The sequence below is a fragment of the Typopeltis vanoorti genome, chromosome 23, assembly GCF_054136105.1.
Source record: "Typopeltis vanoorti isolate ZY-2024b chromosome 23, IOZ_Tvanoo_1.0, whole genome shotgun sequence".
NCBI classification, from domain to species: Eukaryota; Metazoa; Arthropoda; class Arachnida; order Uropygi; family Thelyphonidae; genus Typopeltis; species Typopeltis vanoorti.
In genome coordinates, this window is record NC_143571.1 from 95,655,407 (window position 1) to 95,677,956 (window position 22,550).

The following is a 22,550-nucleotide window of genomic DNA, read 5'->3' on the forward strand; positions in this document are numbered from 1 at the left end:
TTACTTTTACAAACTTGCTTTACCAGAATGTGTTGTTAATGCAAGGAGTGTTAAGGATTTTAAGATTCGGTATGATAAATATGTTGTTAGCTGAATGAACCTCCCACGATGAGTCTGCCAACTCCATGGAGGATGCAATAATAATAATAATAACTGTTCTGATTTTGCTTACATTATTTAAAGAGTGAGTCCAGCTTATCACTTATATGTACCTTTGATATAAGATAAGGATGTGTGTGTGTGTGGGGGGGGTCAGGTTGGGAAGGGAGTCAGAAGTTTAACGAGGGTTTTTTGGTTGTAACGATTCTTTCACCTTTTTACAATTCCTCAGCAATATCTGCTCCATCACTTTTACATTTCAAGAAGATAAAGAAGGAGGAGCTCTAGCCTTCTTGGCTACACTTCACATCACCATCTTGCCCAAAAAATTGGAATATTCAAAACTTCAACCTTCAGGACAGCAAATTTTGTCCTAGGATGGCATCTGGATCAAGAGACTACTTACACTTTCTGAACAGAATGGTTACAACAAAAACTCACTAAACTTTTAAAAAATGACCATCTCCCTTCCTCCCAACCTGACTATACTGACACCATATCCTTACCTTATATCAAAAATAAAACAGATAAACACCACAAAATCAGAACAGTTTACAAACCTCTGGACAAAGTCTTCGATTTCTTCTGACAAATTAAAGACCAAAAGGATCTTCTCTCCTTCCTAGGTGTCTACAGTATCCCATTGTTCTGGGATCTAGTATATTGGACAAACAGGATTGGACCACCATTACCAGAAGAAAAGAACATAAAAATATATTCAGTGGACAACCAAAAAGTGGACTCACCCAATATGAAGACCATTTCCTCAGATGAAAAAAAAAAAAAAAAGCTACTACAGAGATTTCTGTGACTTAAACCTGGATATGCCAAAATTTATGTAGAATTAGACCATTATTTCTGTTACAGCTCAATCGGTTTTGTAGCAGAGAACATGGAAAGAGACTTGCTGCAAATGCTATTCACCTTTGAAGGCAAGGGTCAATAATAGCATTGGATCCCAGTGACAGTAGTCTGAAAGATAGGATAGTAAAAAAAGATGCAGGCAAAGTAGAGTGACGAATACAGGGAAAAAAAAAAAAAGTAACCATTTTCAAAGGCATTTTTAAGATACACACTCAATAGAGACTTTAAAAACTTCTAGAACAAGGACAGTCACATGCATAAAAGCCTATGATGCTTTCTATTTCATGGCTATTACTGCTGAGTGGATAGGATGGTGCTCTGTTCCAAGAAGCAACTCATGTGCTACAAAACCAATTGAACTGTAACAAAAATAATGGTCTAATTCTTATGGCTGAGAAGATGCAAAATCAAGTCTCATTAGTGAATTTTAAATTAAAACAATCAAATATCTATTAAAATACATAATATTGCATTTTTGTTCAGATTATATTTTTTGGTATTGTATTTTTTGCAATATTATACTTACTTAAACATGTTTTGTGATTAAAAACTTAAACTTAATGTTGTTTTATTTATTGAACATATAAACAATTTATATGCAAACATAAAAGGGGTATTTGATATCTGGAAGTACTGAATTAAAAACAAATTTACCTAAGTTTGAACGAACTGCAACTTTGAGTCACCAGGAAAAATCGAATTGAAGTTGCAGCTCCCAAAATTTTGTTTTAATTAATTTTTTTGGTGGAATGGCTCTTTGGTTCAAAAAGGTTCCCGACCTCTGGTCTAAAGAATGGAACATAGAGTCTACAAAATCAAGCCAATAATGCATGAATTAATGAATTACGAGTAATTAAAAGTTAAATTTGTTCTATAAATTTGTAGTAGAATAGCTGATGCTGTGCCGTAACAAATTAGCCACTAATGCAGTTATTAGCAAGAAGTATTATAAAAATGTAAAGTGGGCAGCTGTTTAGGAGAAGGGCTATCACATTTTTATACAATTAGTAAGACTGGCAGATGAGTGAGAATTCTAGTTCAATATTACAAAACGTAAGGTTTTGCACTTTGAAATTTAAGGATGGAAGAAGAAATACTGTATTGGTGTAGCTAAGCCACAAGAAGTGGTAGAGACAAGGAAATTAGAAGTAACAATAAACAATTTCAAGGGTGCAACACAAAGGTAGCAAAGACAATTCAGAGAACTGTAGGTATGTTTAGGAAGACAATGATAAGTAGAGTAAGGATAAACAATGGTTGTTCTTTTGTAATAAGATCTTGATCAGACTACAACATTTTATTGTTGCTGGTCCAGTTGGCCAAGTAGTTAATTTGTCTTCTCTCTCTCTCTCTCTCCAATCAACAGACTATGAGTCTGAATAATGCCATAGATGTTAGTGATTGGTTTTAGGTGAGAGATGATTATTATAGTCCTGTGTGAGCCACCATCCCACTTACTGGAGGCTTTAAGTGACTTGAAAAAGTTCCATGTTTGGTATCTAGAGCAGGTTTTTTGGAGTATGTAAAAAATAAAATAAAAAAAATCTTCAATGTGGTTAAAAGCTCAATCCTTTCTCAAAACAATAAAAAAAATATAATTAAAAGTAATCAAATAATATGGAGATCTTAAACATGAACAAACAACGCCTATAATTAAATCTTTCCAAAATAACCAATAGGATTACAATGGTGGTAACAGGAACAAGAGCAAAAAATATATATTTTATTTATTGAAACTGAAGTATGCTTAAGAAAATAAAGTTCTCTGAGCTTAAATAAATAAATAACTAAGGCACTATTTCTTATCTCTTGAGATAGCATGAAGAGAAGAGTAACTGATCAGAGTACAGTGTCATGTGCATAGATAACTCAATACTACCTACTTTTGCCAGTCTTGAAAGATAGTTTACAGTTTTCAATAACTTAATAAATTGTGAATGCGGTGATCATTTGATTAATTAATTACACAAAGCAAAAAAAGTGTGATAAGGAAGGTTGCTTACTTTGTCGTTTTTGTTAACATTCTAATATCATCTACAAATTTTCAAAAATAAAAAAATAAATAAAATACTTCCTTCTCTTCAGTAGTTGTAGTTTACAGTTAACAATTGCAGATGACTATAAATTAATCAAATACTAGATTTTCAGTATTTTAATGGAGTAATTGCATAGCTACACTTATGGTTTGAGTTAGTTAACCGTAATGTTCTTTTTTTGTTGTTTTGTTTTGCCCCTTTCCGTTTCAAAAGTATCAGTTATAAATCAAACTTATAAAACTTTAAAAAATAAAATCCTTATATTGAGATATTAAATGTATAAAGAAATGCGACAAAAAACAGGCAAAATGCTAAATTAAATTTTAATAAGATTAATAAACGATGGAAAAAACAACCAGATCCATGGAGTCATACTAATAATAAATACAAAAATATAAAATCTACTTGAACATTGCTGAAATGACTTAAAGACATTTAATCAGTCTTCTAGACAAAATCTGATCTTAAATTTTTCTTTAATAATTTGCATAAAACTTAACCGAGTAGTAAATTCGCCTGTTATGCACTCCGTATAATTTTCTATTTATCATACTACATTGTTACATATAAATGAAAGTGCGAGCTTATTGTTTTGTTTTGTTTTTTCCTTCGAAAAACAATACTGTTTTTAAGACTAAATTCCCTGGCGTCATTATGACGCCAAGGAATTTAGTCTTTTGCAAGAATTTCAAACTTGCAAGCAAATTAAAATACGTTTCTTCAACTTTAAATCTCACCTGATGTTTAAGAAAGAGAACGTGCGGATCTCCAAACATGATTCTTGTGAATTACGAGTTAGCAGTAATCCGCAAGGCAGACACAACTGGTTAGGTATATCAATATCATTTAAAAGAATCGGCTCTCCGTGTCATCCCGTTCCATAAAATTCAAACTATAAAACCACGTGTACATGCGGCATTACAACCAATTCAAGAAATAACTCTCATCACACGACTCTAAGTCTATTCGAAAACGCAACTTCTAACAGACACCACGCCAAGCAACACTCACGATTTTCAGTCCAGTCCATTCTGATCTTTTGGGTATGCAGCGTCATCATAAAAATCGATGAGAAATTTCGCTCGCTCACTATGCACCCAAAGTAACGGGTGTCAACACGGAATGCGCTGGCGATAACACTTACTCATCCTTGCAACGGATTTTCTTCACTTCGTTCTTTATAAACAGTCAAGAATATAAATCTTTCATTTCAGCACACACTAGGTGATAATGTACGTCGCAGAAACTAAATGAACGAAATAGATGTCGCCTACGGACAGGCTGTTATCGCTAGAAAAAGTCAAAGTTGCTCCCAGTGTTCTGTGCTGTTTCTTCTTTAAGTGAAAACATCGGGGGGGGGGGGGGGGGGTCTGAAATTAAATAATTGACAGAGAGTCGCAGAGTAAACACATCGGATCAAGTTAAGTGATGTCTCCTTAACTGCGAAAGCGAGTAACAGTTATAAACATTAACGAAACAAACCACTGAACACGTGCCCAACAACAGTTGGATGAATGACTATGAGATAAGGAGACTTATCCATGTCCCAGAAATTCACATGGCGACAGTAGACATAACTGAATCTATAGCAGTTTAATTTTAAAACATTTTTGACATTCTTATTTTAAGTCACAATCTAATTTCCTACTGCAAACTAGCACAAGGATTTTACTGCATATAACGTGACAAAAGCGATGGAAAAAATTTTAAGATGTTTGGCAGATTATCTTCGATGAGTCTAAGGACTCCTTGGAGTTGTTATTATTATTATTACGGGCAACTCCAAGGAGTCCTTAGACTCATCGAGGGAGGCCCTAGACATCATAATTGCCCGTAATAATAATAATAATTGGGTGATAGATTAGATAGAAGACTCTCTCTCTCTCTCTCTTTCTGTGTGTGTGTGTGTGTGTGTGTGTGTGTGTGTGTGTGTGTGTGTGTGTGTGTGTGTGTGTGTGTGTGTTAGAATTAAAGTGAGGTTCCGCAGGTAAGTGTTAGTGAACTGTAAATGATTTGACAAAATGGGATTATTCACCTGTCAGAATAAGCTTATATTCATGATCTTCAGATGCCAATTCAACATAGGCAATGTAAGTTTATTTAAAAGCAAATTCCACTTCATCGAGCCATTTCAGGCCTCCAATAAGCATAGTCTCACAACGGACAATGAAATTCGTCGACTCCATAAACCATTTGAAATTTAGATTCATCGTCGAGTGTGCAGAGTTGAGATTCAGAGCACGCACTCGAAACAAAGTGAGGACACCACAGAGAACTGGTACAATGATAACAGAAGTTGAGAAAAGAGTGGCTGCTGGTTGTATCACCGAGTAAGCCAACTAAGGCCATATCTAAAAGAACCGACTGAGGAATGTTGGTCATGCGGATAGAATGGAGTGTGATCTACAAAGCGTGATAAACAGGAGTCTAATGACAAACATTATACATATCTGCTTTACGACGATTTTCAATCATGACCAATGCCCATTTATAGGGTGCACAGGTGAATCAACCGATGCGCAGCTTTCGTAGACTGTGTTACGACGTCACAGATCATCGCATCTCTCTCTCTCTCTCTGTTTCGCTGTAAATTATAAACGATTTATAGCTATTATTTTATTTTATTGCTGTCAATAATGGCAGATAAATATCAGCGATCATCAGCTAAGATCAAAATTATTAAATTTAGCCACGATCCGCAAGGCTAAACTTACCTCGCAATACTATTGTAATAGTTGTTAATGACTGAATGAATGAAAAGTTGAATATAAAATGCTACACCAGTTAATACTATAACAGTATTGCCAGTAAACGTGACAACCTGATTGCTGAAATGAAAAAAAAAAAAAAAAAACCTTTTTCCATTTCAGGGAAAATTTTTCGTTTGCGTAACTGACGTAAATAAATAGGAATCCAGCAAATTTCAGAGAGTGAAAAAGGAGGCTATTTCTAGGAACATATAAAGATGGTAAGTGAAATGAATGAATGAATTTATTTAATATGATTAGTATCGTGACACATGGATCATCCTCCTCAGATGGTATAGACAAGCTCTTTGGTTGGAAAGATGCGGGTTTGAATCTTGCCTATGACAAGAGGAACCATATCAGGTATTTTTGAATGAAATGGTGATTTAGTCGATCTCATATGGTGGTGGTGGTGGGGATTCCCCCCACCTCCCCTCCAGAAACTCGGGTTTTCGTCCCTCAAAACATACAGGATACTAACTGCGAGATGAAGGATTAGAGCTTCCCATCTTCTTTCTATTGCATATTATGGTCGAAATCCATAATAGTTAACCATCTGGATAGATGGACAGAGATGACAGAACCGTAACACATTTCTTTCTTTCTAGTTCTTTCTTTTTTATGATAACCACCAGAGCCGGTCCGAGAGTATCTGATACCCCTACGCAAAGAAAATTTAGGTGCCCCTATACATTCTCTCTCTCTCTCTATATATATATATATATTTTGTCATACTCACACAAGCACACGTACACATGTAGATATTTATAAAAATAATATCATTATTAACATTAAAACATTTATTAATCAATACCAATACATTTGTATCTGAGCAATTGATATTACATTGTCATTTCTGTGCTCACGCTCATCTGTCTCAGGGGGACCTGGACCCGCACTTGACTGTATCCTCTCTAATACCTCTGGTCTCCCAACTACCTGCCCCCCCCCCCCCCAGCAAGCAACAGTAGGTTCACTCACTCACTTCTCCAGAAAACAACAATCTCTCCAAATTCTGACATCCTTTCATATTCAAATACAGCTCGTCTCTTGCATGCAACTCTCTTCTATCTTCAAATGCACACCAAAAATATCTAAGATATCCAAAAATATCTAAGACCTCTTTCGACACATTCTAGCTATCAAATCATTTATTATTGCTCTTCTCCATTGTCACATCTCGGTAATGCAGAATATTACCGCTTATTATCTCACCTCTCACGCTCTTTTGCTGGACAATTCATAAAATCAACCACCTGAAATCTCTCGCTACCCAATTCATGCCTCCTCTCAGGTCATTCATACCAATCATCACTGTCATCTTACACACTCTCACCTCGCTTTATTGCCACAGTCACAACTGCTCTTCCAGGTAAACACTCCCCCTGACATTCTATTTTGCACTAAATGATTGAATCTCCATACATCATACCCCCCCCCCTCACAGAAAGCTTAATTCCTTGCACACTTACATCTTCGCTCTTTTTCTTACTTCCACGCTCTCTTGTTACCTTTGTATTTCCTTCCCTTATTTCAGGTTAAGAGGTCGAGGGAATGAAAGAATAAAAGAAACCTTATTCTTTCATTCCCTCAACCTCTTATACCATCCAATCTCTCGATTGCTCTCTCTCTCACTTCTACTGTAGTTCTTACATCAGTTAATCTTGTGTCAAGTCTTTGAACTTCTCCATTCACCATCTTCAACTCAGTCTTCATACCTTCCACTTTTTTACTAATCGCCTCCATTTTCCCCTCCAGAGAATGAAGTGTAGACAATGGCAGTTCACCCTTACAAGACTGCAGATTTTCCACCTCTTTTCTGACTACCTCCATTTCTTTCTCAAGGCATTGCAGTTCAGACAGTTTAGGGTTAGAAAAAAATTGCGAGATAGTCTTATAGGACTCTAGATCTGTGACATAAGTTTGAGAATCAGCACTATTAGTACTGGATGGATGGATAATTTCTGCAACACTTCGCTTCGGCCTAGTCAGCGGAATAGAGATTAGAACCGGTTGGCGATCGAGAGCCGATGGTTTCTCCTTCTCTGTGCAAGCATCCATCTCCTTGCAAATAGCTTTTAGAGACACCTGTGACTGAGGTTGCTGCTTATCTAGCTGATGATTATTTGAACTCGGGATAGCGAGCACTCCAGATACACCAGTATCCTTTATCGTAGAAACTAATGATATGGGAGGCTCTTCCAATGATACAAGAGCACCTACTTTGATGTCTGTTATATTCTGTGTAATATGACATAATGCAGATGATTCAGGTGACAAACAAGTAGCTAATGCTTGCGTATCTCCACTGGGTCCTGTTGCTCTGAAGTGCGACTGAGAGTGAACTAATTCAACAGTTGTTGGAATGGTTAGGTGACTGGAGATTGCAGGTAGTGTCGTCCTGAATTCTCTATCTTCACTCACTTGTAGCTCTTCTACCGCCACTGAATTCTGCGCACATGGAAGGGATTTGTGAGTTGTAATGTGATGCTCACTTGCCGGAGGAACAGGACGCTCTAAATTTTGTGGATGATTTGGTGTTGATAATCTTCGCCCAATACCACTTCTCATATCATCAAATACTTCTAGTGACCCTGGTTCTCTGATCTTTGATGACACCTGGTTCTCTACGTTACTATGGCCGGAGTCACCAACAGATTCGTAATGCTCTCTATTTTTTGTCCTCTTTATCGGTAGCGATTTTAACCTCTGTTGTTGTTGTTGTTGTTGCACTCCACTAGATAGCAAAAACGGAGTACTAAGGACATTTTGATTCACTTCCTGATGCGTGATATCCGAAGCATTATAATGCTCGTCTGTGACCTCTATCAAACTATTGATCTTTAGAGCTTTTGCTGATTTCAGGAGCGTAGAAATCCGGTCGTGCGAAACGTTCATTTCACCACGGTACATTAAGTCTACAACTGCTTTCAAATCCGCATATGTGATATCTTTAAAGATCACAATGGGATGCTTACAGGGATTTTCGAGAAACAAGCTGTGAAAGAACTGACTACATGCGGATAGCACGATTTTGTGAGCCTTTAGGCTGAAGTCCTCACACGCTAATGTTACATCTACTAAGGTTTCACTAGAATATAACTGATCAAAAAAAGTTAACATATTAAGATGGTGATTCTTCCATTTTAAACAAACTTGCTGGGTTCCCATCTTTTCCAGATTAAATGCAGTCATTCACTTCTTATGCTTTACAATAATTAAGAACAAACTTCCTTCCGCTCTTCTTCAAACATAAAATAACAATGCACTTTATAACTAATTAAGCACCAAGAATCCCGACAGGTCAACACTAAGAGCTCATATCGTAATTGCCATTTATTTAAGCTTAGCAAAATGACACGTTTGAAACGCCCAAAATCCAGGGATAATCCTCGTCAAATTACTCAAGTTACTCACCAGTAATCCTACACACTTCTGATTATTTATGAAGAAATGGATGCCAAAAACTGAAACTTGTTTAAAAGAAACACCAAGAGAAAAGTTGTGAAAAATAAATAAATAAATACATTAATAATACAACATAACGAAACCACTGACATAAGATACTCAGGACTTTTGATAATGACAGAACTTTGACTTCAGAAGATATGATTTGTAATACAAATACTGATAATAATACAATGGCGAAAGAGATGTGTAAAACACGCTATCTAGAAAGATTACTTAAAAAATAAAAAAAATAAAGAAAAAATGCGATCTTATCTGCAACACCCATAATTTCGAAACGCATCTTTGATTAATAATGTTAATTCGCATGTTTTCAAATGACGTTTACTAGAAGTCGTTCTTATTTAGAATTAAGGTGGGAACAAATAGGGCTATGAGATTCGTGCGTGATGCTTGTTAATAAGCATTTTTTTTTAATAAAAAAAAATCGGTTTACCTATATTGCAGGATGATAAAACCAAGTTAGAATTCAATCTCACAATAAAAAAAAAATAAAAAATAAGCAATTGTGTAACTGCTATATAAAGAAATAATACAATGGGAAATCTATTAATTGGGTTTTAGATTACGCCATTTGAAATGCCCTCAAGATGAACATTAGCTGGAAAGATACCCACCGCTCTACGCAGGGCAGTAGGTGTTTCAATGCTTCATCCCTAATTCCACTGCTCTATTAAAATTAGAATTAGGGATGAAGCAACAAATAAATCATGCGAATCAGTATCATATACAGTCATACCCCGACTTACGCGAATCCGGAGTTACGCGGTTTCTTATATGTACATATTCCCGTCCCGCTTCACGCCTCACCACTAGTCGTAACTTTCAGGCGCCGGCCGCATTCGCCAGTGTCGCACATGCTGTGAACAAGCACTGACGTATTTCGCGCGGTCTCCATTCATACACGATTTTTATAGTCTACAAACCTTGCGATTGTTTAATGTTATGTTCTTGATAAAAATTTTTATCACATAAAAAATAATAATGTCATCCAAAAGAAGCAAGTCTGATTCTTCTACTGCTAGCAAGAAAAGAAAAACATTGACTTTGGAAACAAAACTCAACATTATTAAGGATTTTGAAGGCGGAATGAAAATTTGTGAGCTAGCAAAGAAGTTCGATCTACAGGAATCCACAGTAAGAACAATCATAAAAGAAAGGTTTACAGATTCTGGAGGATATAGATTCTAACGAGGAACGAATTGTAGCCACAAGGCAAGGAATAAAAAATTCATTAGCTTGCTATGAAGAAATTTTGCGTGACAAGAAAAAGACATTATGCCGTCAGACGAATCTATTAGATTTTATGAAACCATCGACATCGAAATAACTTTCTTTTTTTTATGTACGAAAAACTACAATTATGATTATATTTCTTAAAAAATATAGGTGTTTTTGTAAACCTTTGGTCCCAATTGTATGTTTGTATATATAAATTATGCAAAATTATACCCTGAGTTACGCGAATTCGACTTACGCGCTTTTTGTTGATTCCACCTACCGCGTAACTTCGGGGTTTTACTGTATCTGTAAACTACATGTTCTCTGGCCGGTTTGCTTGTTTTGTGAGAACAAACATCCGGAAACCTGCTCATCTCCTCTGTATGATGGCGACAACGGAGGCCTTTAGGTAGGAAAGTCCTTATCAAAGTTCCTCACCAGGAGGGAAAAGAGAAAGTTGTAGACCCAATGAAAGCACTTAAAACATCCCACGAAAATTATAAAGGGTTCGCTTAGTTGCAGGGACATAATATTTACTCCAATGATCGAGATCACACGCGTTTTCAATGCCACTTCAAGCGGAGGTGCACATGAAGCATTGCAGTAACATTACATTGCGCATGAAAAACATTCAGCCTCCAGTGTAGTATACAGATATATTGATCGTTTTATAAAGAAAAGGCAGATAAATTCAAAACAGCGAGAAGACCCTTTGATAGAATGTGCTCAAATTTTCTATCCAAAAATACTGTGGATAAGGAGCAATAAGGATCAAATTGAAGGGAAGAAAAATACTAAATGGGTTAGTTCTGGAATAAGTAAGGAAAACGTTTTGTTCACATATACCGCATTCTTGAATACAGTTACTTATGATATTACAAGTGGCGAGGATGGAAATTGGTTAAAGGCACCGCCGACTCAAGGCGAAGAAGTTCTGAAATCAGGTCTCCTATAGATTCTGTTTTTCAGCGTGGATTTGTTTAAATTGCAGATGGGCAAATGCACTCTTTATGTCTCGCTGGGCTGGCTGGTTGGCCGAGTAGTTAGCGTATCCGCTAACTACTCCGCGTAACCAGCCAAAAGGCTGCGAGTTCGAACCCCGCCATAGGCATGGATGTTTGTGATTGTCTCTGAAAATACTAGTGGTGTACAGTAGATGGCGTTGTTGTAGGTGATGCGGTTCGCTGCAGTTGGTGGATTGAGTGCTGGAGAACGGAGAGTTGTAGAGTAGTGCCCTCTCTCGATGAGTCCTTGGAGATGTCGCATAATAATAATGCCACTACTGTATGTGGACTTAAACTAAAGAAGAGAACATGGATGTTTTTGATTAAGTATGAAAATGAGTATAAAATATTTATTCTCTATTCACGGGAAAGTTTTTAGATTTTTTTTTTTTAGATAATGGGAAAACATAACCCTTTGCATGAGTTGCCTTAGTATCACACTAATACAAAACAAGACTAGTTCAAGAGACGGTATATTATAATTTATCAGTGTGCTAATTAGATTGACGCTCCTTGTCATATTGTGAATCAGAAATACCTTGGAGAGCTCAGGTCAAATATGGTTGTTTCCATATATACACACAGTCGGGTCTCTTTTTATGCGGTAGATACGTTCCACAGGAAACCGTATATAAAAAATCGCACAAAAAAGACCTAACTTGAAAAATTAGGGATACGTTCCATACTTTTCTAAAACCGCATAAAACCGAAGCAATGAATTAAAATAAACCTAAAATCGCATAAAAAAAGTTTATAAAAATTCAGGAAAATAAGAATGCCTAAGTTTGTTTTAAAGCTTTATTCATTTAATTTTATTAAAAAAATTTTTTTTTTGTCATCAGAATTATCGTCGCTATTAGACAATATTCGGCAACGTTTGCGAACTGGTGCAAAATCACTTTCATCACCAGAAGAGATAGTCAGCGCATCAGATCTGTATGGTAAAGGCAATGGTTCTTCTTCACAAACAGAATTAGCTTTAGCCTCGTTCTATATTGATTTTTTTTTTTTGTTCTGACAATGTAATCAGTGATTAAACTTTGTGATGATGATTTTACTAATTTTTTTATACAGCTCGCGATATCCAGACATACAGTTCTTCAGCTCACGTTGGAATTTAAAGGCTCGTTCAGAATTTGTGTCATTAACAAGAAAATGATTTTCCAATTTATTGCACAGTTCAAGACCTTCTCGAAATATTAGCAGTGAGGAGGAACAGGTTTTTCTTCCGCTTCACTATCGTTTTCTGGATCTTCGACGATATCTAAAATTAATCGATATCCAATACTATCACATCACTTAAGGCATTATCCACAAGCAATTCGTCTACAACATTCTGGATAAATGTATCAAAACCTTCTCCATCAATTTCCTGTGCCAAAGTAATGATTTCACCTGATAATGTAGATGTTTTGTTTAATTAAATAACCACTTATAGGAATTCTTCTTTGAGTTAATTCTTTAATCAAAATTACGAGCGCTCGTTCCGTTTTTTATAAAAAAGCATCTCTTGAGTATGATGATAATTCGGCACTTACTTTTGTTCCAGAAATGACAGATTTCCTTATTGCGACTTCATTCTTTTTAATTGCTCTTATAGTAGATTCACCTAAATTAAAATGTTTACCAATCACCGTAGATCCCTTTCCTTTTGCTAAGCGATCTAAAACTGCAATTTTAATTTCCAAAGAAATTGCTTTTCTTTGGCGCTTTTTTCCTCCATTGGGCCAAATTCAATCTTTAAAATAAAAATTAGCAAAATAGACTTTCGATAATGAAAAGACAAAAGTCACTCACATGCAAAATTAAACTTCACGGACACTCACTGCTTACACGTTACGCTAGAATGCAACACGCTGTTCATTATGTACAAATCTGCATAAAAAATATACGCATAAAAAGAGACCCGAGTGTACATAACGCTGGACGAAATTGGAGTTTTTGAATAAAATTATTGATATTATTGTTATCTATTGACCAGTTCTGTTGAAATATTTTCTTCAAAGCAGAGAAATTCAATAGGGATAGTCTATATTATAATTTTTAGAGGGTGGCTGGTGAATAGATATCAAAGAGTGGTTTATGGAGGAGCTGAGTCCAGGAGAAGGGGTGACTAGTGGTGTACCTCAGGGTTTAGTCCTCTATTGTTGAATTTGTACATCAATGATATTGGGGATACTTTGAAAGGAAATATTCACTTGTTTGCTGATGATGCAAAATTAGGAAGAGCGATAGCCAATTCAGATGATATAGCTATCTTGCAGGATGATTTAAATAGGCTGACTGTATGGACCAAGGTAAATGGCTGTCAATTTAATGTAGCTAAGTGTAAGGTGATGCACTTCGGGAGGGTGAGATCACATGCTGCTTACTATATTGATGGAACTGAACTGCAAGAAGTTGACAAGGTAAGGGACTTGGGAGTTATTGTGGACAGAGAACTCAAGTTTAAAGGGCATATTGCAAAGATTGCCAAAACGTCACATCAAATTACATGGTTGTTGAAGAACACACTATCAAGCAGGGATAAGGAAGTTATTGTTCCACTTTATAAGGCATTAATAAGACCGCATTTGGACTATTGCGAACAGATCTGGTTACCTGGATTTTTTGGTGAAGAAGAAATGGTGGAAAGGATTCAGGGGCGAGTTACAAAGATTGTTGCAGTCTGTGGGATGTTCCCTACGAAGATAGATTGAAGATCAGTGGGCTCCAAAAACTAGCTGATAGACGTAGGAGAGGAGATATGATAGAGGCATATAAATTATTAAAGGAATTTTATAGGATTGATACTAATGACTTTTTAAGACCAGTGCAGGAAGGGAGAGAACGAGGGGGCCATCCCTGGAGATTATATAAGAGTGTGGTTAACAAGGGTGTTAGGACTAGATTTTTTACTTGTAGGGTTGTGAATGGGTGGAATGTGTTGCCAGAAGTGGTTATGAATGCTTTGTCTGTGAATGAATTTAAGGAGAAGTATGACAGGTATTGTGTAAATAATGGTTAGTGTTTCAATGTGGGGTCTCCCGCGATGAGTCTTTTGACTCCATGGAGACACAGTTATAATAATAATAATAATAATAATTCTATATATTTTTTGTTATATGTGTTAGCTGTGCAAGTTTTTAAATATGCTTAGTACACATGTCCCATTAAAACTTTATTTTTTAAATTACAAAAACATTAAGGAATCAAATACCTTATTAGTAGCATGATACTGAGGGTTGTTTTCCAATATACTGCAGAAAACCTCAAAACTCAGTTGCATGGGGAAACGTGGTTTGCCTAACTGGCATTTTATCAGTCTTTTCGTAATTTTTTAAAATCAAATGCAGCTCTTGTATTAACATTTAAAAAGTGTCAAATATTAACCTTACATATTAATTGACCCCTAGGAAACAGCAAAAAAAAAGCGGACAAAAAGTCAACCATATGCGGGTCATCACAACAGTGGTCAAACTGATACACAATGAAAATCGAGATTCAACATTACACATATAGTCGAGCTTCTGACATTCAACTTATAGATTATTACTATTTCTCCTCATTTTCTATCTTATTTTTATAGTACGGGATACCCTGGTCATCAGAACACGTTAAGGTAAAGACCACCGTCATACAGTGAATCAATGAATTTTATTTTCCCTTATAGATACATGTATTGGTTATTTATAGCATTTATAAGCAGTCGTATACAACGTGTACGCAAGTATATAATATAATATAATTATAAGCCTGTGTAGCTCAGTGGTTGTGGCGTTTGCATACCACGGCGCTTGGCCGCACGAAGGAAGACTTAGTTTCGAGTCTAGTCAGCGACTAGAGGAAATTTTTCTAAGCCTTTTTTCGACCGGTTCCCGAGTTAGTCGATCTCTGGCACGGGCAAGCGGGTTTTTCCTCCCGGAAACTCGGGTTTTTCGTCCCGTAAACTCAAGAAAATCGACCGTAGAACCCACATTATTTCAGACATTAAATATATTGTGTTAGGGACCACGAGATGGCGGCACATTTGAGCCGTCTCTCTTCACTGTGTACCGCTTAATTAGTGATAGCCTTGGGCCATCTATCTCTGATTGGTACCAGTGGAGATTGAACTGCCCACTCAGTCTCCAAAGTTAGATAGGGCTAAATGGCCTCGCCTACTCCCGTATACGGGAATAAAACGGCGTTAGCTGATTATATATATATATATATATATATATATATATATATAAAAGTATTTATTTACGTCAGCTACAAAAACAAAATACTTTAAGTTAAGGGATATTATATCCCATATTGTTTCTTAGCCGAATAAGAAACTCAAAGAGTTTCATGCCGAATATAGAAACTATATAAAGTTCGGCGATTCCAAGCGTAAGCAAATACCTGGATAGTGCAGCACCTGATCCATTAGTAGTACAAGCTGAGGCAACTCATAGAAAGGGTGGAGCAAGCTCCGATCACTATTCTTGAAATTTACCCATAATGTGAACTTAGTTCCTAGGACCCGGGGCAGAGCTGACTACTACCGGGTGAGTCCCCAGGTGGCGGATCGGGGAACAGCTTTCAGATATGGAGGCTAGCTGCGATATAAGCAGAGAAATCTGGCGAATAAGCAGCCGTGGACCAACAGCGACTGAGCTATCAGGGCGTGGGGGAGCAGAAGTGGCAACTCTGTTTCACTTAAAACCTCACAAAGCCCAATGACAACTGGGTGACATGGCGAGTAGTGCCGCCATTAAATAAGCACTTGCTGGGGTCACTGGCCCTGACATTGGGAAGCAGCATTGTCAGTAGTGACACAAGGTTGAAGCCAAATGATGATGGAAAAGCTTGTGATCAGAGATTTGCAGATGGCAATATGATTATATTGTGTACGTCTGTAATACTGCAGAGCAAAAAGCAAACGGAGAAACTACTGCTCTACCATCTCCAGAACAACCACCATGGCGAGCAAACCCTTACAATTGGCCCCAAGTTCCCGGCGTCCCTTAAATGGGACAGGGGTGCGAAGAATCTCCGGGCTCAAAATGGTGTCCACTTTTAGAATTGCAACTTGGAATGTCAGAACTCTGTATGAAGCTGGCACATTAAGAAATGCCACAAGAGAAATGAAGAGGCTGGGCATCCAGATTTTGGGAATTTGCGAGACAAGATGGCCAGGATCTGGAAAGTGTCAACAAGATAATACGACAATGTATTACTCTGGGAATGATGAGAACAAACATCGACATGGTGTAGCTGTAATAGTAGATGAAGAAATCAATAAATCAGTAATAAATTGGATTCCATTTTCTGAAAGGATAATGCTGTTACATTGTTGGCGAAATGGTTGGCGAACATGGCTTAGGCACCAGAAACGACAGAGGAGATCGCCTAGTCCAGTTCTGTCAGGAAGAAGATCTAGCAATAGCAAATACCTGGTTTAAACTTCCACCAAGAAGACTGTACACTTGGAAATCGCCTCAAGATAACCAACATAGCATTGTCAGAAATAAAATTGATTATATACTGATAAATAAAAGATTCCACAGTAGTATAAAGAGTGCAAAGACTTATCCTGGAGCAGATATCTCATCAGACCACAATCCCATAGTTGCAAAAGTACGTCTTAGATTAAAATCAGCTAAAAAATCACAAAAGAAGAAAAAGGAAATTGATGTAGAAAAACTGAAATACCCGAACATAAATAAAAGTGCCAAGACACAGCTTAACCTGCGATTACAACAGATTAACATAGAAGAAAATAAAAGTGTGGAATCTCTTTGGAATAGCTTAAAGAATGCCATCGTAACAACAAGTATTGAAGAAGTAGGTTATGTGAATAATATAAAACAACAGGAATGGATGACAGATGATATTCTTTCTCTTATTGATACAAGAAGAATGTACAAAAACAAAGACCTTGCCAGGTATACAGAAACACATAACATCATCAAGAAAAAAATAAAAGAAGCCAAGGAAAATTGGATGAAAAATTTATGTACTGAAATTGAACTGCTTCAGAAGAAACATGATAATTTCAATCTGTATAAGAAAATCAACGAAATTTCCGGAAAACTGAGGAAAAAGCAAATAGTGTCTCTAAGAGACGAAAATGGAAAAATGGTTCTAGAAGAAGAGAATAAAGCACAGATTTGGATAAAATATGTAACAGAACTTTTCAATGATACTAGAGAGAAGCCTATAAATATAAAAGATAACATTCAAGGACCAGCAATCATGAAATGAAAATTAGAGATAATGATATACGAACAAGTAAAACAGGAAAAGCCAGTGGACCAGATGGTGTGCAAACAGAATTTTTAAAATTAATAGAACCAGATAACATAAAACTTTTTGAAAAACTATTTAATAAAATATATGAAAGTGATGAATTTCCATCAGATTGGCTCAAATCTACATTTATCACTGTCCCAAAGAAACCCAAAGCGAATTCCTGTGGTGACTTCCGACTTATTAGTCTAATGAGCCAAACATTAAAAATATTTTTGAAAGTAATTCAGAATCGTATTTATAGAAAAAGTGAAGAAACTCTAAGTGAAACACAATTCGGCTTTCGGGATGGTTTTGGTACTAGAGAGGCCCTTTTCTGTACCCAAATATTGATACAAAAATGCATAGAAAAACAGAAATCTGTCTTTATGTGTTTCATAGATTTTGAAAAAGCATTCGACAAAGTCAGACACACTAACTTAATAGAAGTCCTTCAACAAATAAGGCTAGATGAACAAGACATTAAGACTAATAACAAATCTGTATTGGAATTAGTCAGCTACCGTTCAATTAGACAATATTACCACCAGCGATATTAACATCAAAAGAGGAGTGAGACAAGGATGTGTGCTCTCACCACTCCTGTTTAACATATATGCAGAGGTAATCTTTAAAAATGCATTGGAAGAATGTTCAGAGGGAATCACAATAAATGGAAAGATTGTTAACAACCTTCGATATGCAGATGACACCTTGCTAATTGCAGATAATATTATGGATCTCCAAAAACTCATTGACAGAGTATACATAGAAAGCCAAAGAATGGGAATAAATATAAACATCAACAAGACAAAATACATGATCATCAGCAAACATCCAGCCTCATCAATGAAACTGACACTCAATGGGAAAAATATTGATCAAGTGTCAAGATATAAATATCTTGGTTGCTGGCTTAATGAACGGTGGGATCCAGATATAGATATAAAGACAAGGATTGAAGTTGCACGGCAGTCCTTCATGAAAATGAGAACACTATTCTGCAATAAACACCTAAATATGGAAGTCAGATGCCGAATGCTGAAATGCTACGTGTGGTCTATTCTGCTCTATGGAGTTGAAACATGGACATTGAAGGCGACAACCATCAAGAAAATCGAAGCCTTTGAGATGTGGCTATACAGAAGAATGCTAAAGATATCATGGACAGAAAAAATTACCAATGAAGATGTCTTAAAATCCATTGGCAAAGATAAACATCTTGTACAAATAATCAAGAAACGAAAAACATCATATCTTGGCCACATCATGAGAAACAGCAAATACCAACTTCTACAAACTATTTTGATAGGAAGAATTGGTGGCAAAGGAACTAGAGGAAGAAAAAGAATATAATGGTTTGACAACATCAAGACGTGGACAGGAAAGAGCAGTGCACAACTGCTCAGATTAGCACAAGAGCGCAGTTTGTTCGCCAAGATGGTCGCTGACCTTCGATAGAAGATAGCACAATAAGAAGTTCCTAGGAGCTGTATTATTGTTCAACATTATGAGAGAAGGTCACTACCCAGACCGGTTTCAACCTTTTTTGAGGTCTCATCAGCGAGTAGGTAGACCTAGTTAATATATAGTTTCTATATTCGGCATGAAACTCTCTGAGTAACAATATGGAATATAATATCCCTTAACTTAAATAAGTTCATGTCGCCGAATTTAAGCCTTTGGCTCTTCATATAATTAGTACTTTAAATAATTTTCGCAAACGAAAAATTTTGGCTAAAAAAATAAATAAAATAAATAAATAAAAATCGCTGAAATGGCAAGTTCTCCCACTTTGGCAATAAGATTGTCATGTTTACGGATAACTGTGGTATTAAATGGTGTAGCACACTTCACTTTATGAGCTTTACTTTTCTAACACCTGCAGTGCGAGTAACGTTTAGCCAGCAGCCTATCTCAGTCGATATACCACCCTTACACCTTTTTGTTCCTGTATATATAGGGAGTAGGCGAGACCGTTTAGCCCTATCTAACTTTTGGAGACTGAGTGGGCAGTTCAATCTTCACTGGTAGCCAATCAGAGATAGCCTGCCCTAGGCTATTACTAATTAATTGGTATGCAGTGAAGGCGGCGGCTAGCAAGTGTCGCCATCTCGTGGTGCCTAACCCTAACACAATATTTTTAATGTCTGAAAATAGTGCGGGTTCGACCGCCGATTTTCTTGAGTTAACGGGACGAAAAATCCGAGCTACAAAGGCTGATGAGCCTTTGATTTTTATTTACTTTACTACTAACAATAAAATAGTATTTATAAAAATTTATATTTACAGCGAAACACCAAAACTATGATGTGGCTAGCAACGACGTCCTAACCCGGCGTTAGTAAGGTGGCGGTGTCACAGTTATTTCTTTCTATATCTTTGGGGGTCTGTGACACCCCAGCTTACTACGCCGGGTAAAGAAATAGTTCACGAAAACTGCGCATCGGTTGTTTCAAGGGAGCGACATGTCGCTAACATGTATACGCATCGTATAAATGAGCATTGGTCATTGATAATCGTGGCGTGAGCAGATCGTCGTAAGGTGGAGCATTACTGCTGTACGTGTATTATATTATATATAGGCTGACCATACGTACCGTTTTGAACGGGACAGTACCGTTTTTTTTGTTTGTTTTTTTCATATTCCCGGCGTTCCGTCATTTTAATAAAAATGTCAATTTTGTCCCGTTTTTAATAAAAACTATAAATATACTTTAATATTGTTTGATCATAAATTATTATTCAAAACCTATAATCGTATATCAATATCATGGATACCAGTAATTTGTATAACCATGGAGTCGCACTGTTCGATACTAAATATAGATTCTGCAGTATTTATTCAGAGAAAATAAAAAAATATGTGTTGGCAGCACTTTCGCCTCTGTTCTGCTGCTGTCGACTGTTTATCAATTGAGACTGAATGTTTTGCAGTGAAAGTATACAAATACTGTACTTCAGTATATACAGTCAGGGTTGAAGAAATGAAAAATGTTTGTGACTTTGCAGGAAACAATTATGCTAAATTGTTAGAGCATGGAAATACAAGATTTTTGTCCTTCGATCCATCAATTGACAGAATTTTAAGCATGTTTGATGGGTTTCGTTCTTATTTTCTTTCTCAAGAAAAATGCCCTGTTATGTTGCGAAAATTGTTTGAAATTGTAGTTGTCATTTGCAAGAGATCAAGTGTCTATGTTCCAAACATACATTAGCTTAATTGAAAATGATAATATTTCAGCTACACAAGTAGCTATAAACATTGAAAATCTTGCAAAGAATTTAAAGTCCATAAAAATGAAGTGTTTGCAACTATTGATGTCAAAAAAAAAAAAAAAAAAAATTGAAAATGTTAGTAGATTCAGGAGAAATTAATGAGGCTAAGGTTTTTTGAGGTTGTTGAGAATTTCTATGAAACCAGCTTAGAATGTGTTGACAACTGGAAGTGAGTGCAGTTTAGGAAACACTGAGAAGTTCAAGTGGGTGGCTACTAAGGAAGACACCTGAATGGGAAGAAATACAGAACAGCCTGAACGAGGAACTCATCATACGCACAGAAACAGAATAAATTCGTGTATTCGATCAGTGGACCCTCATAAAACCTATAATTGTGAGGCAGTTGGATACATGGAATAAAGAAAACATTCCTGTATCTGATAGATGGGTACAGATTTTTTCTGAAATGAGCGAAAAACGCCCAGACTTTCAAGACTTTTGTAATATTGTAGTTTATTCTTTGGCTTCAGTACGTACAGCACCTGTTGAGAGAATATTTTCTGTTATGAACAGGGTCAAAGGAGATATCTAGATTAAGTGTTGAGACAATGAGGGCTATGATAGTTGTAAGACAAAATTGTGTCATGGAGTGCGAGAAGTTTCATGATAAGGCGTTGAAAGCCGAAATTTGCTGCGTAAGATTCCTTCATCGGAGAAATATTTATGGTACGATCGTGGTGAAATACAGTTCCCCTCTATTTCTACCTAAACTTTTTTGTATGGGTTCTGTCACTGAAGAATAATGGTAAGCTCAGTATGTTTATATAATAAAACTTTTTTATCGTCTTTTTCATGAATACAGAATATTACATAACCCCCGTCCCGTTTTTGTCTCAAGGAAATATGGTCAGCCTAATTATATACTACAATACGGTGATTATTGTAAAACGTCAAAAACGTGGGATATACACATGATAAAAAATGCACTGTAAAAGATGTAAAAGCTTAATTGTTAGTTTTTATGCATTAATGTTGCCAGATTCTTAAACCGATTGAAAATGTAACAGCTCTGAGGAAAAAGGTTCACTGCTCATTACATGAAAGGTACACAACATAGGAACTCAAAACCTGGATGAAAAGTTAAAAAACTGGGTTAGTGAATGAGAAATCCAAGAGGCCACCAATGAGAGTGCACCAAAAAACTTTAAGAAAGTTTTTAATTTTTTTGTGCATATATGGTGCATGTGAAAACAGTATTCCCGGTACGAATAAATTGTGGATTTATAAAATTAGAGATTGCTGAATATTATAAATAGAGTTTTGAACCAAGAAGTTTTTTCCTGGATGAGGAGGCTGCAGATGTAATGTCTTTGTGCAAGGATTGGCCATATGTAAAATGTAATCCAAGAAAAGAACACTGTTCCTAACTGGCGATCAGAATAATATCCAAAGTAAAATCTTACTTATTGAAAGTAGCACAGAACAGTGTTTGATAACAATGAAATTAGAATACCTATACTCAAGCATTAGTTATCGAAGAGCATGCAGCTTAAATGGAGAAGAGTGGAGTAACAGCTATCAACAACAACTAAGGATTGGATATGAAATTAGTACGAGGTTATTATGTATATGAAGAAGAGTGTAGGTGAAAGCCC

At 36.3% G+C, this 22,550-nt stretch overlaps 2 protein-coding genes across 5 annotated transcripts in view; both read right to left on the reverse strand.

The window, feature by feature from the left end:
• Nucleotides 1–22,550, reverse strand: part of LOC150094086 (uncharacterized) — a 608,624-nt gene that overhangs the window by 92,763 nt on the left and 493,311 nt on the right. The window lies entirely within an intron of this gene.
• Nucleotides 7,337–9,185, reverse strand: LOC150094087 (uncharacterized). Its single transcript, XM_090413222.1, has one exon. It carries the CDS (start codon nucleotides 8,939–8,941, stop codon nucleotides 7,337–7,339), a length of 1,605 nt encoding a protein of 534 aa, XP_090269348.1. The 5' UTR covers nucleotides 8,942–9,185.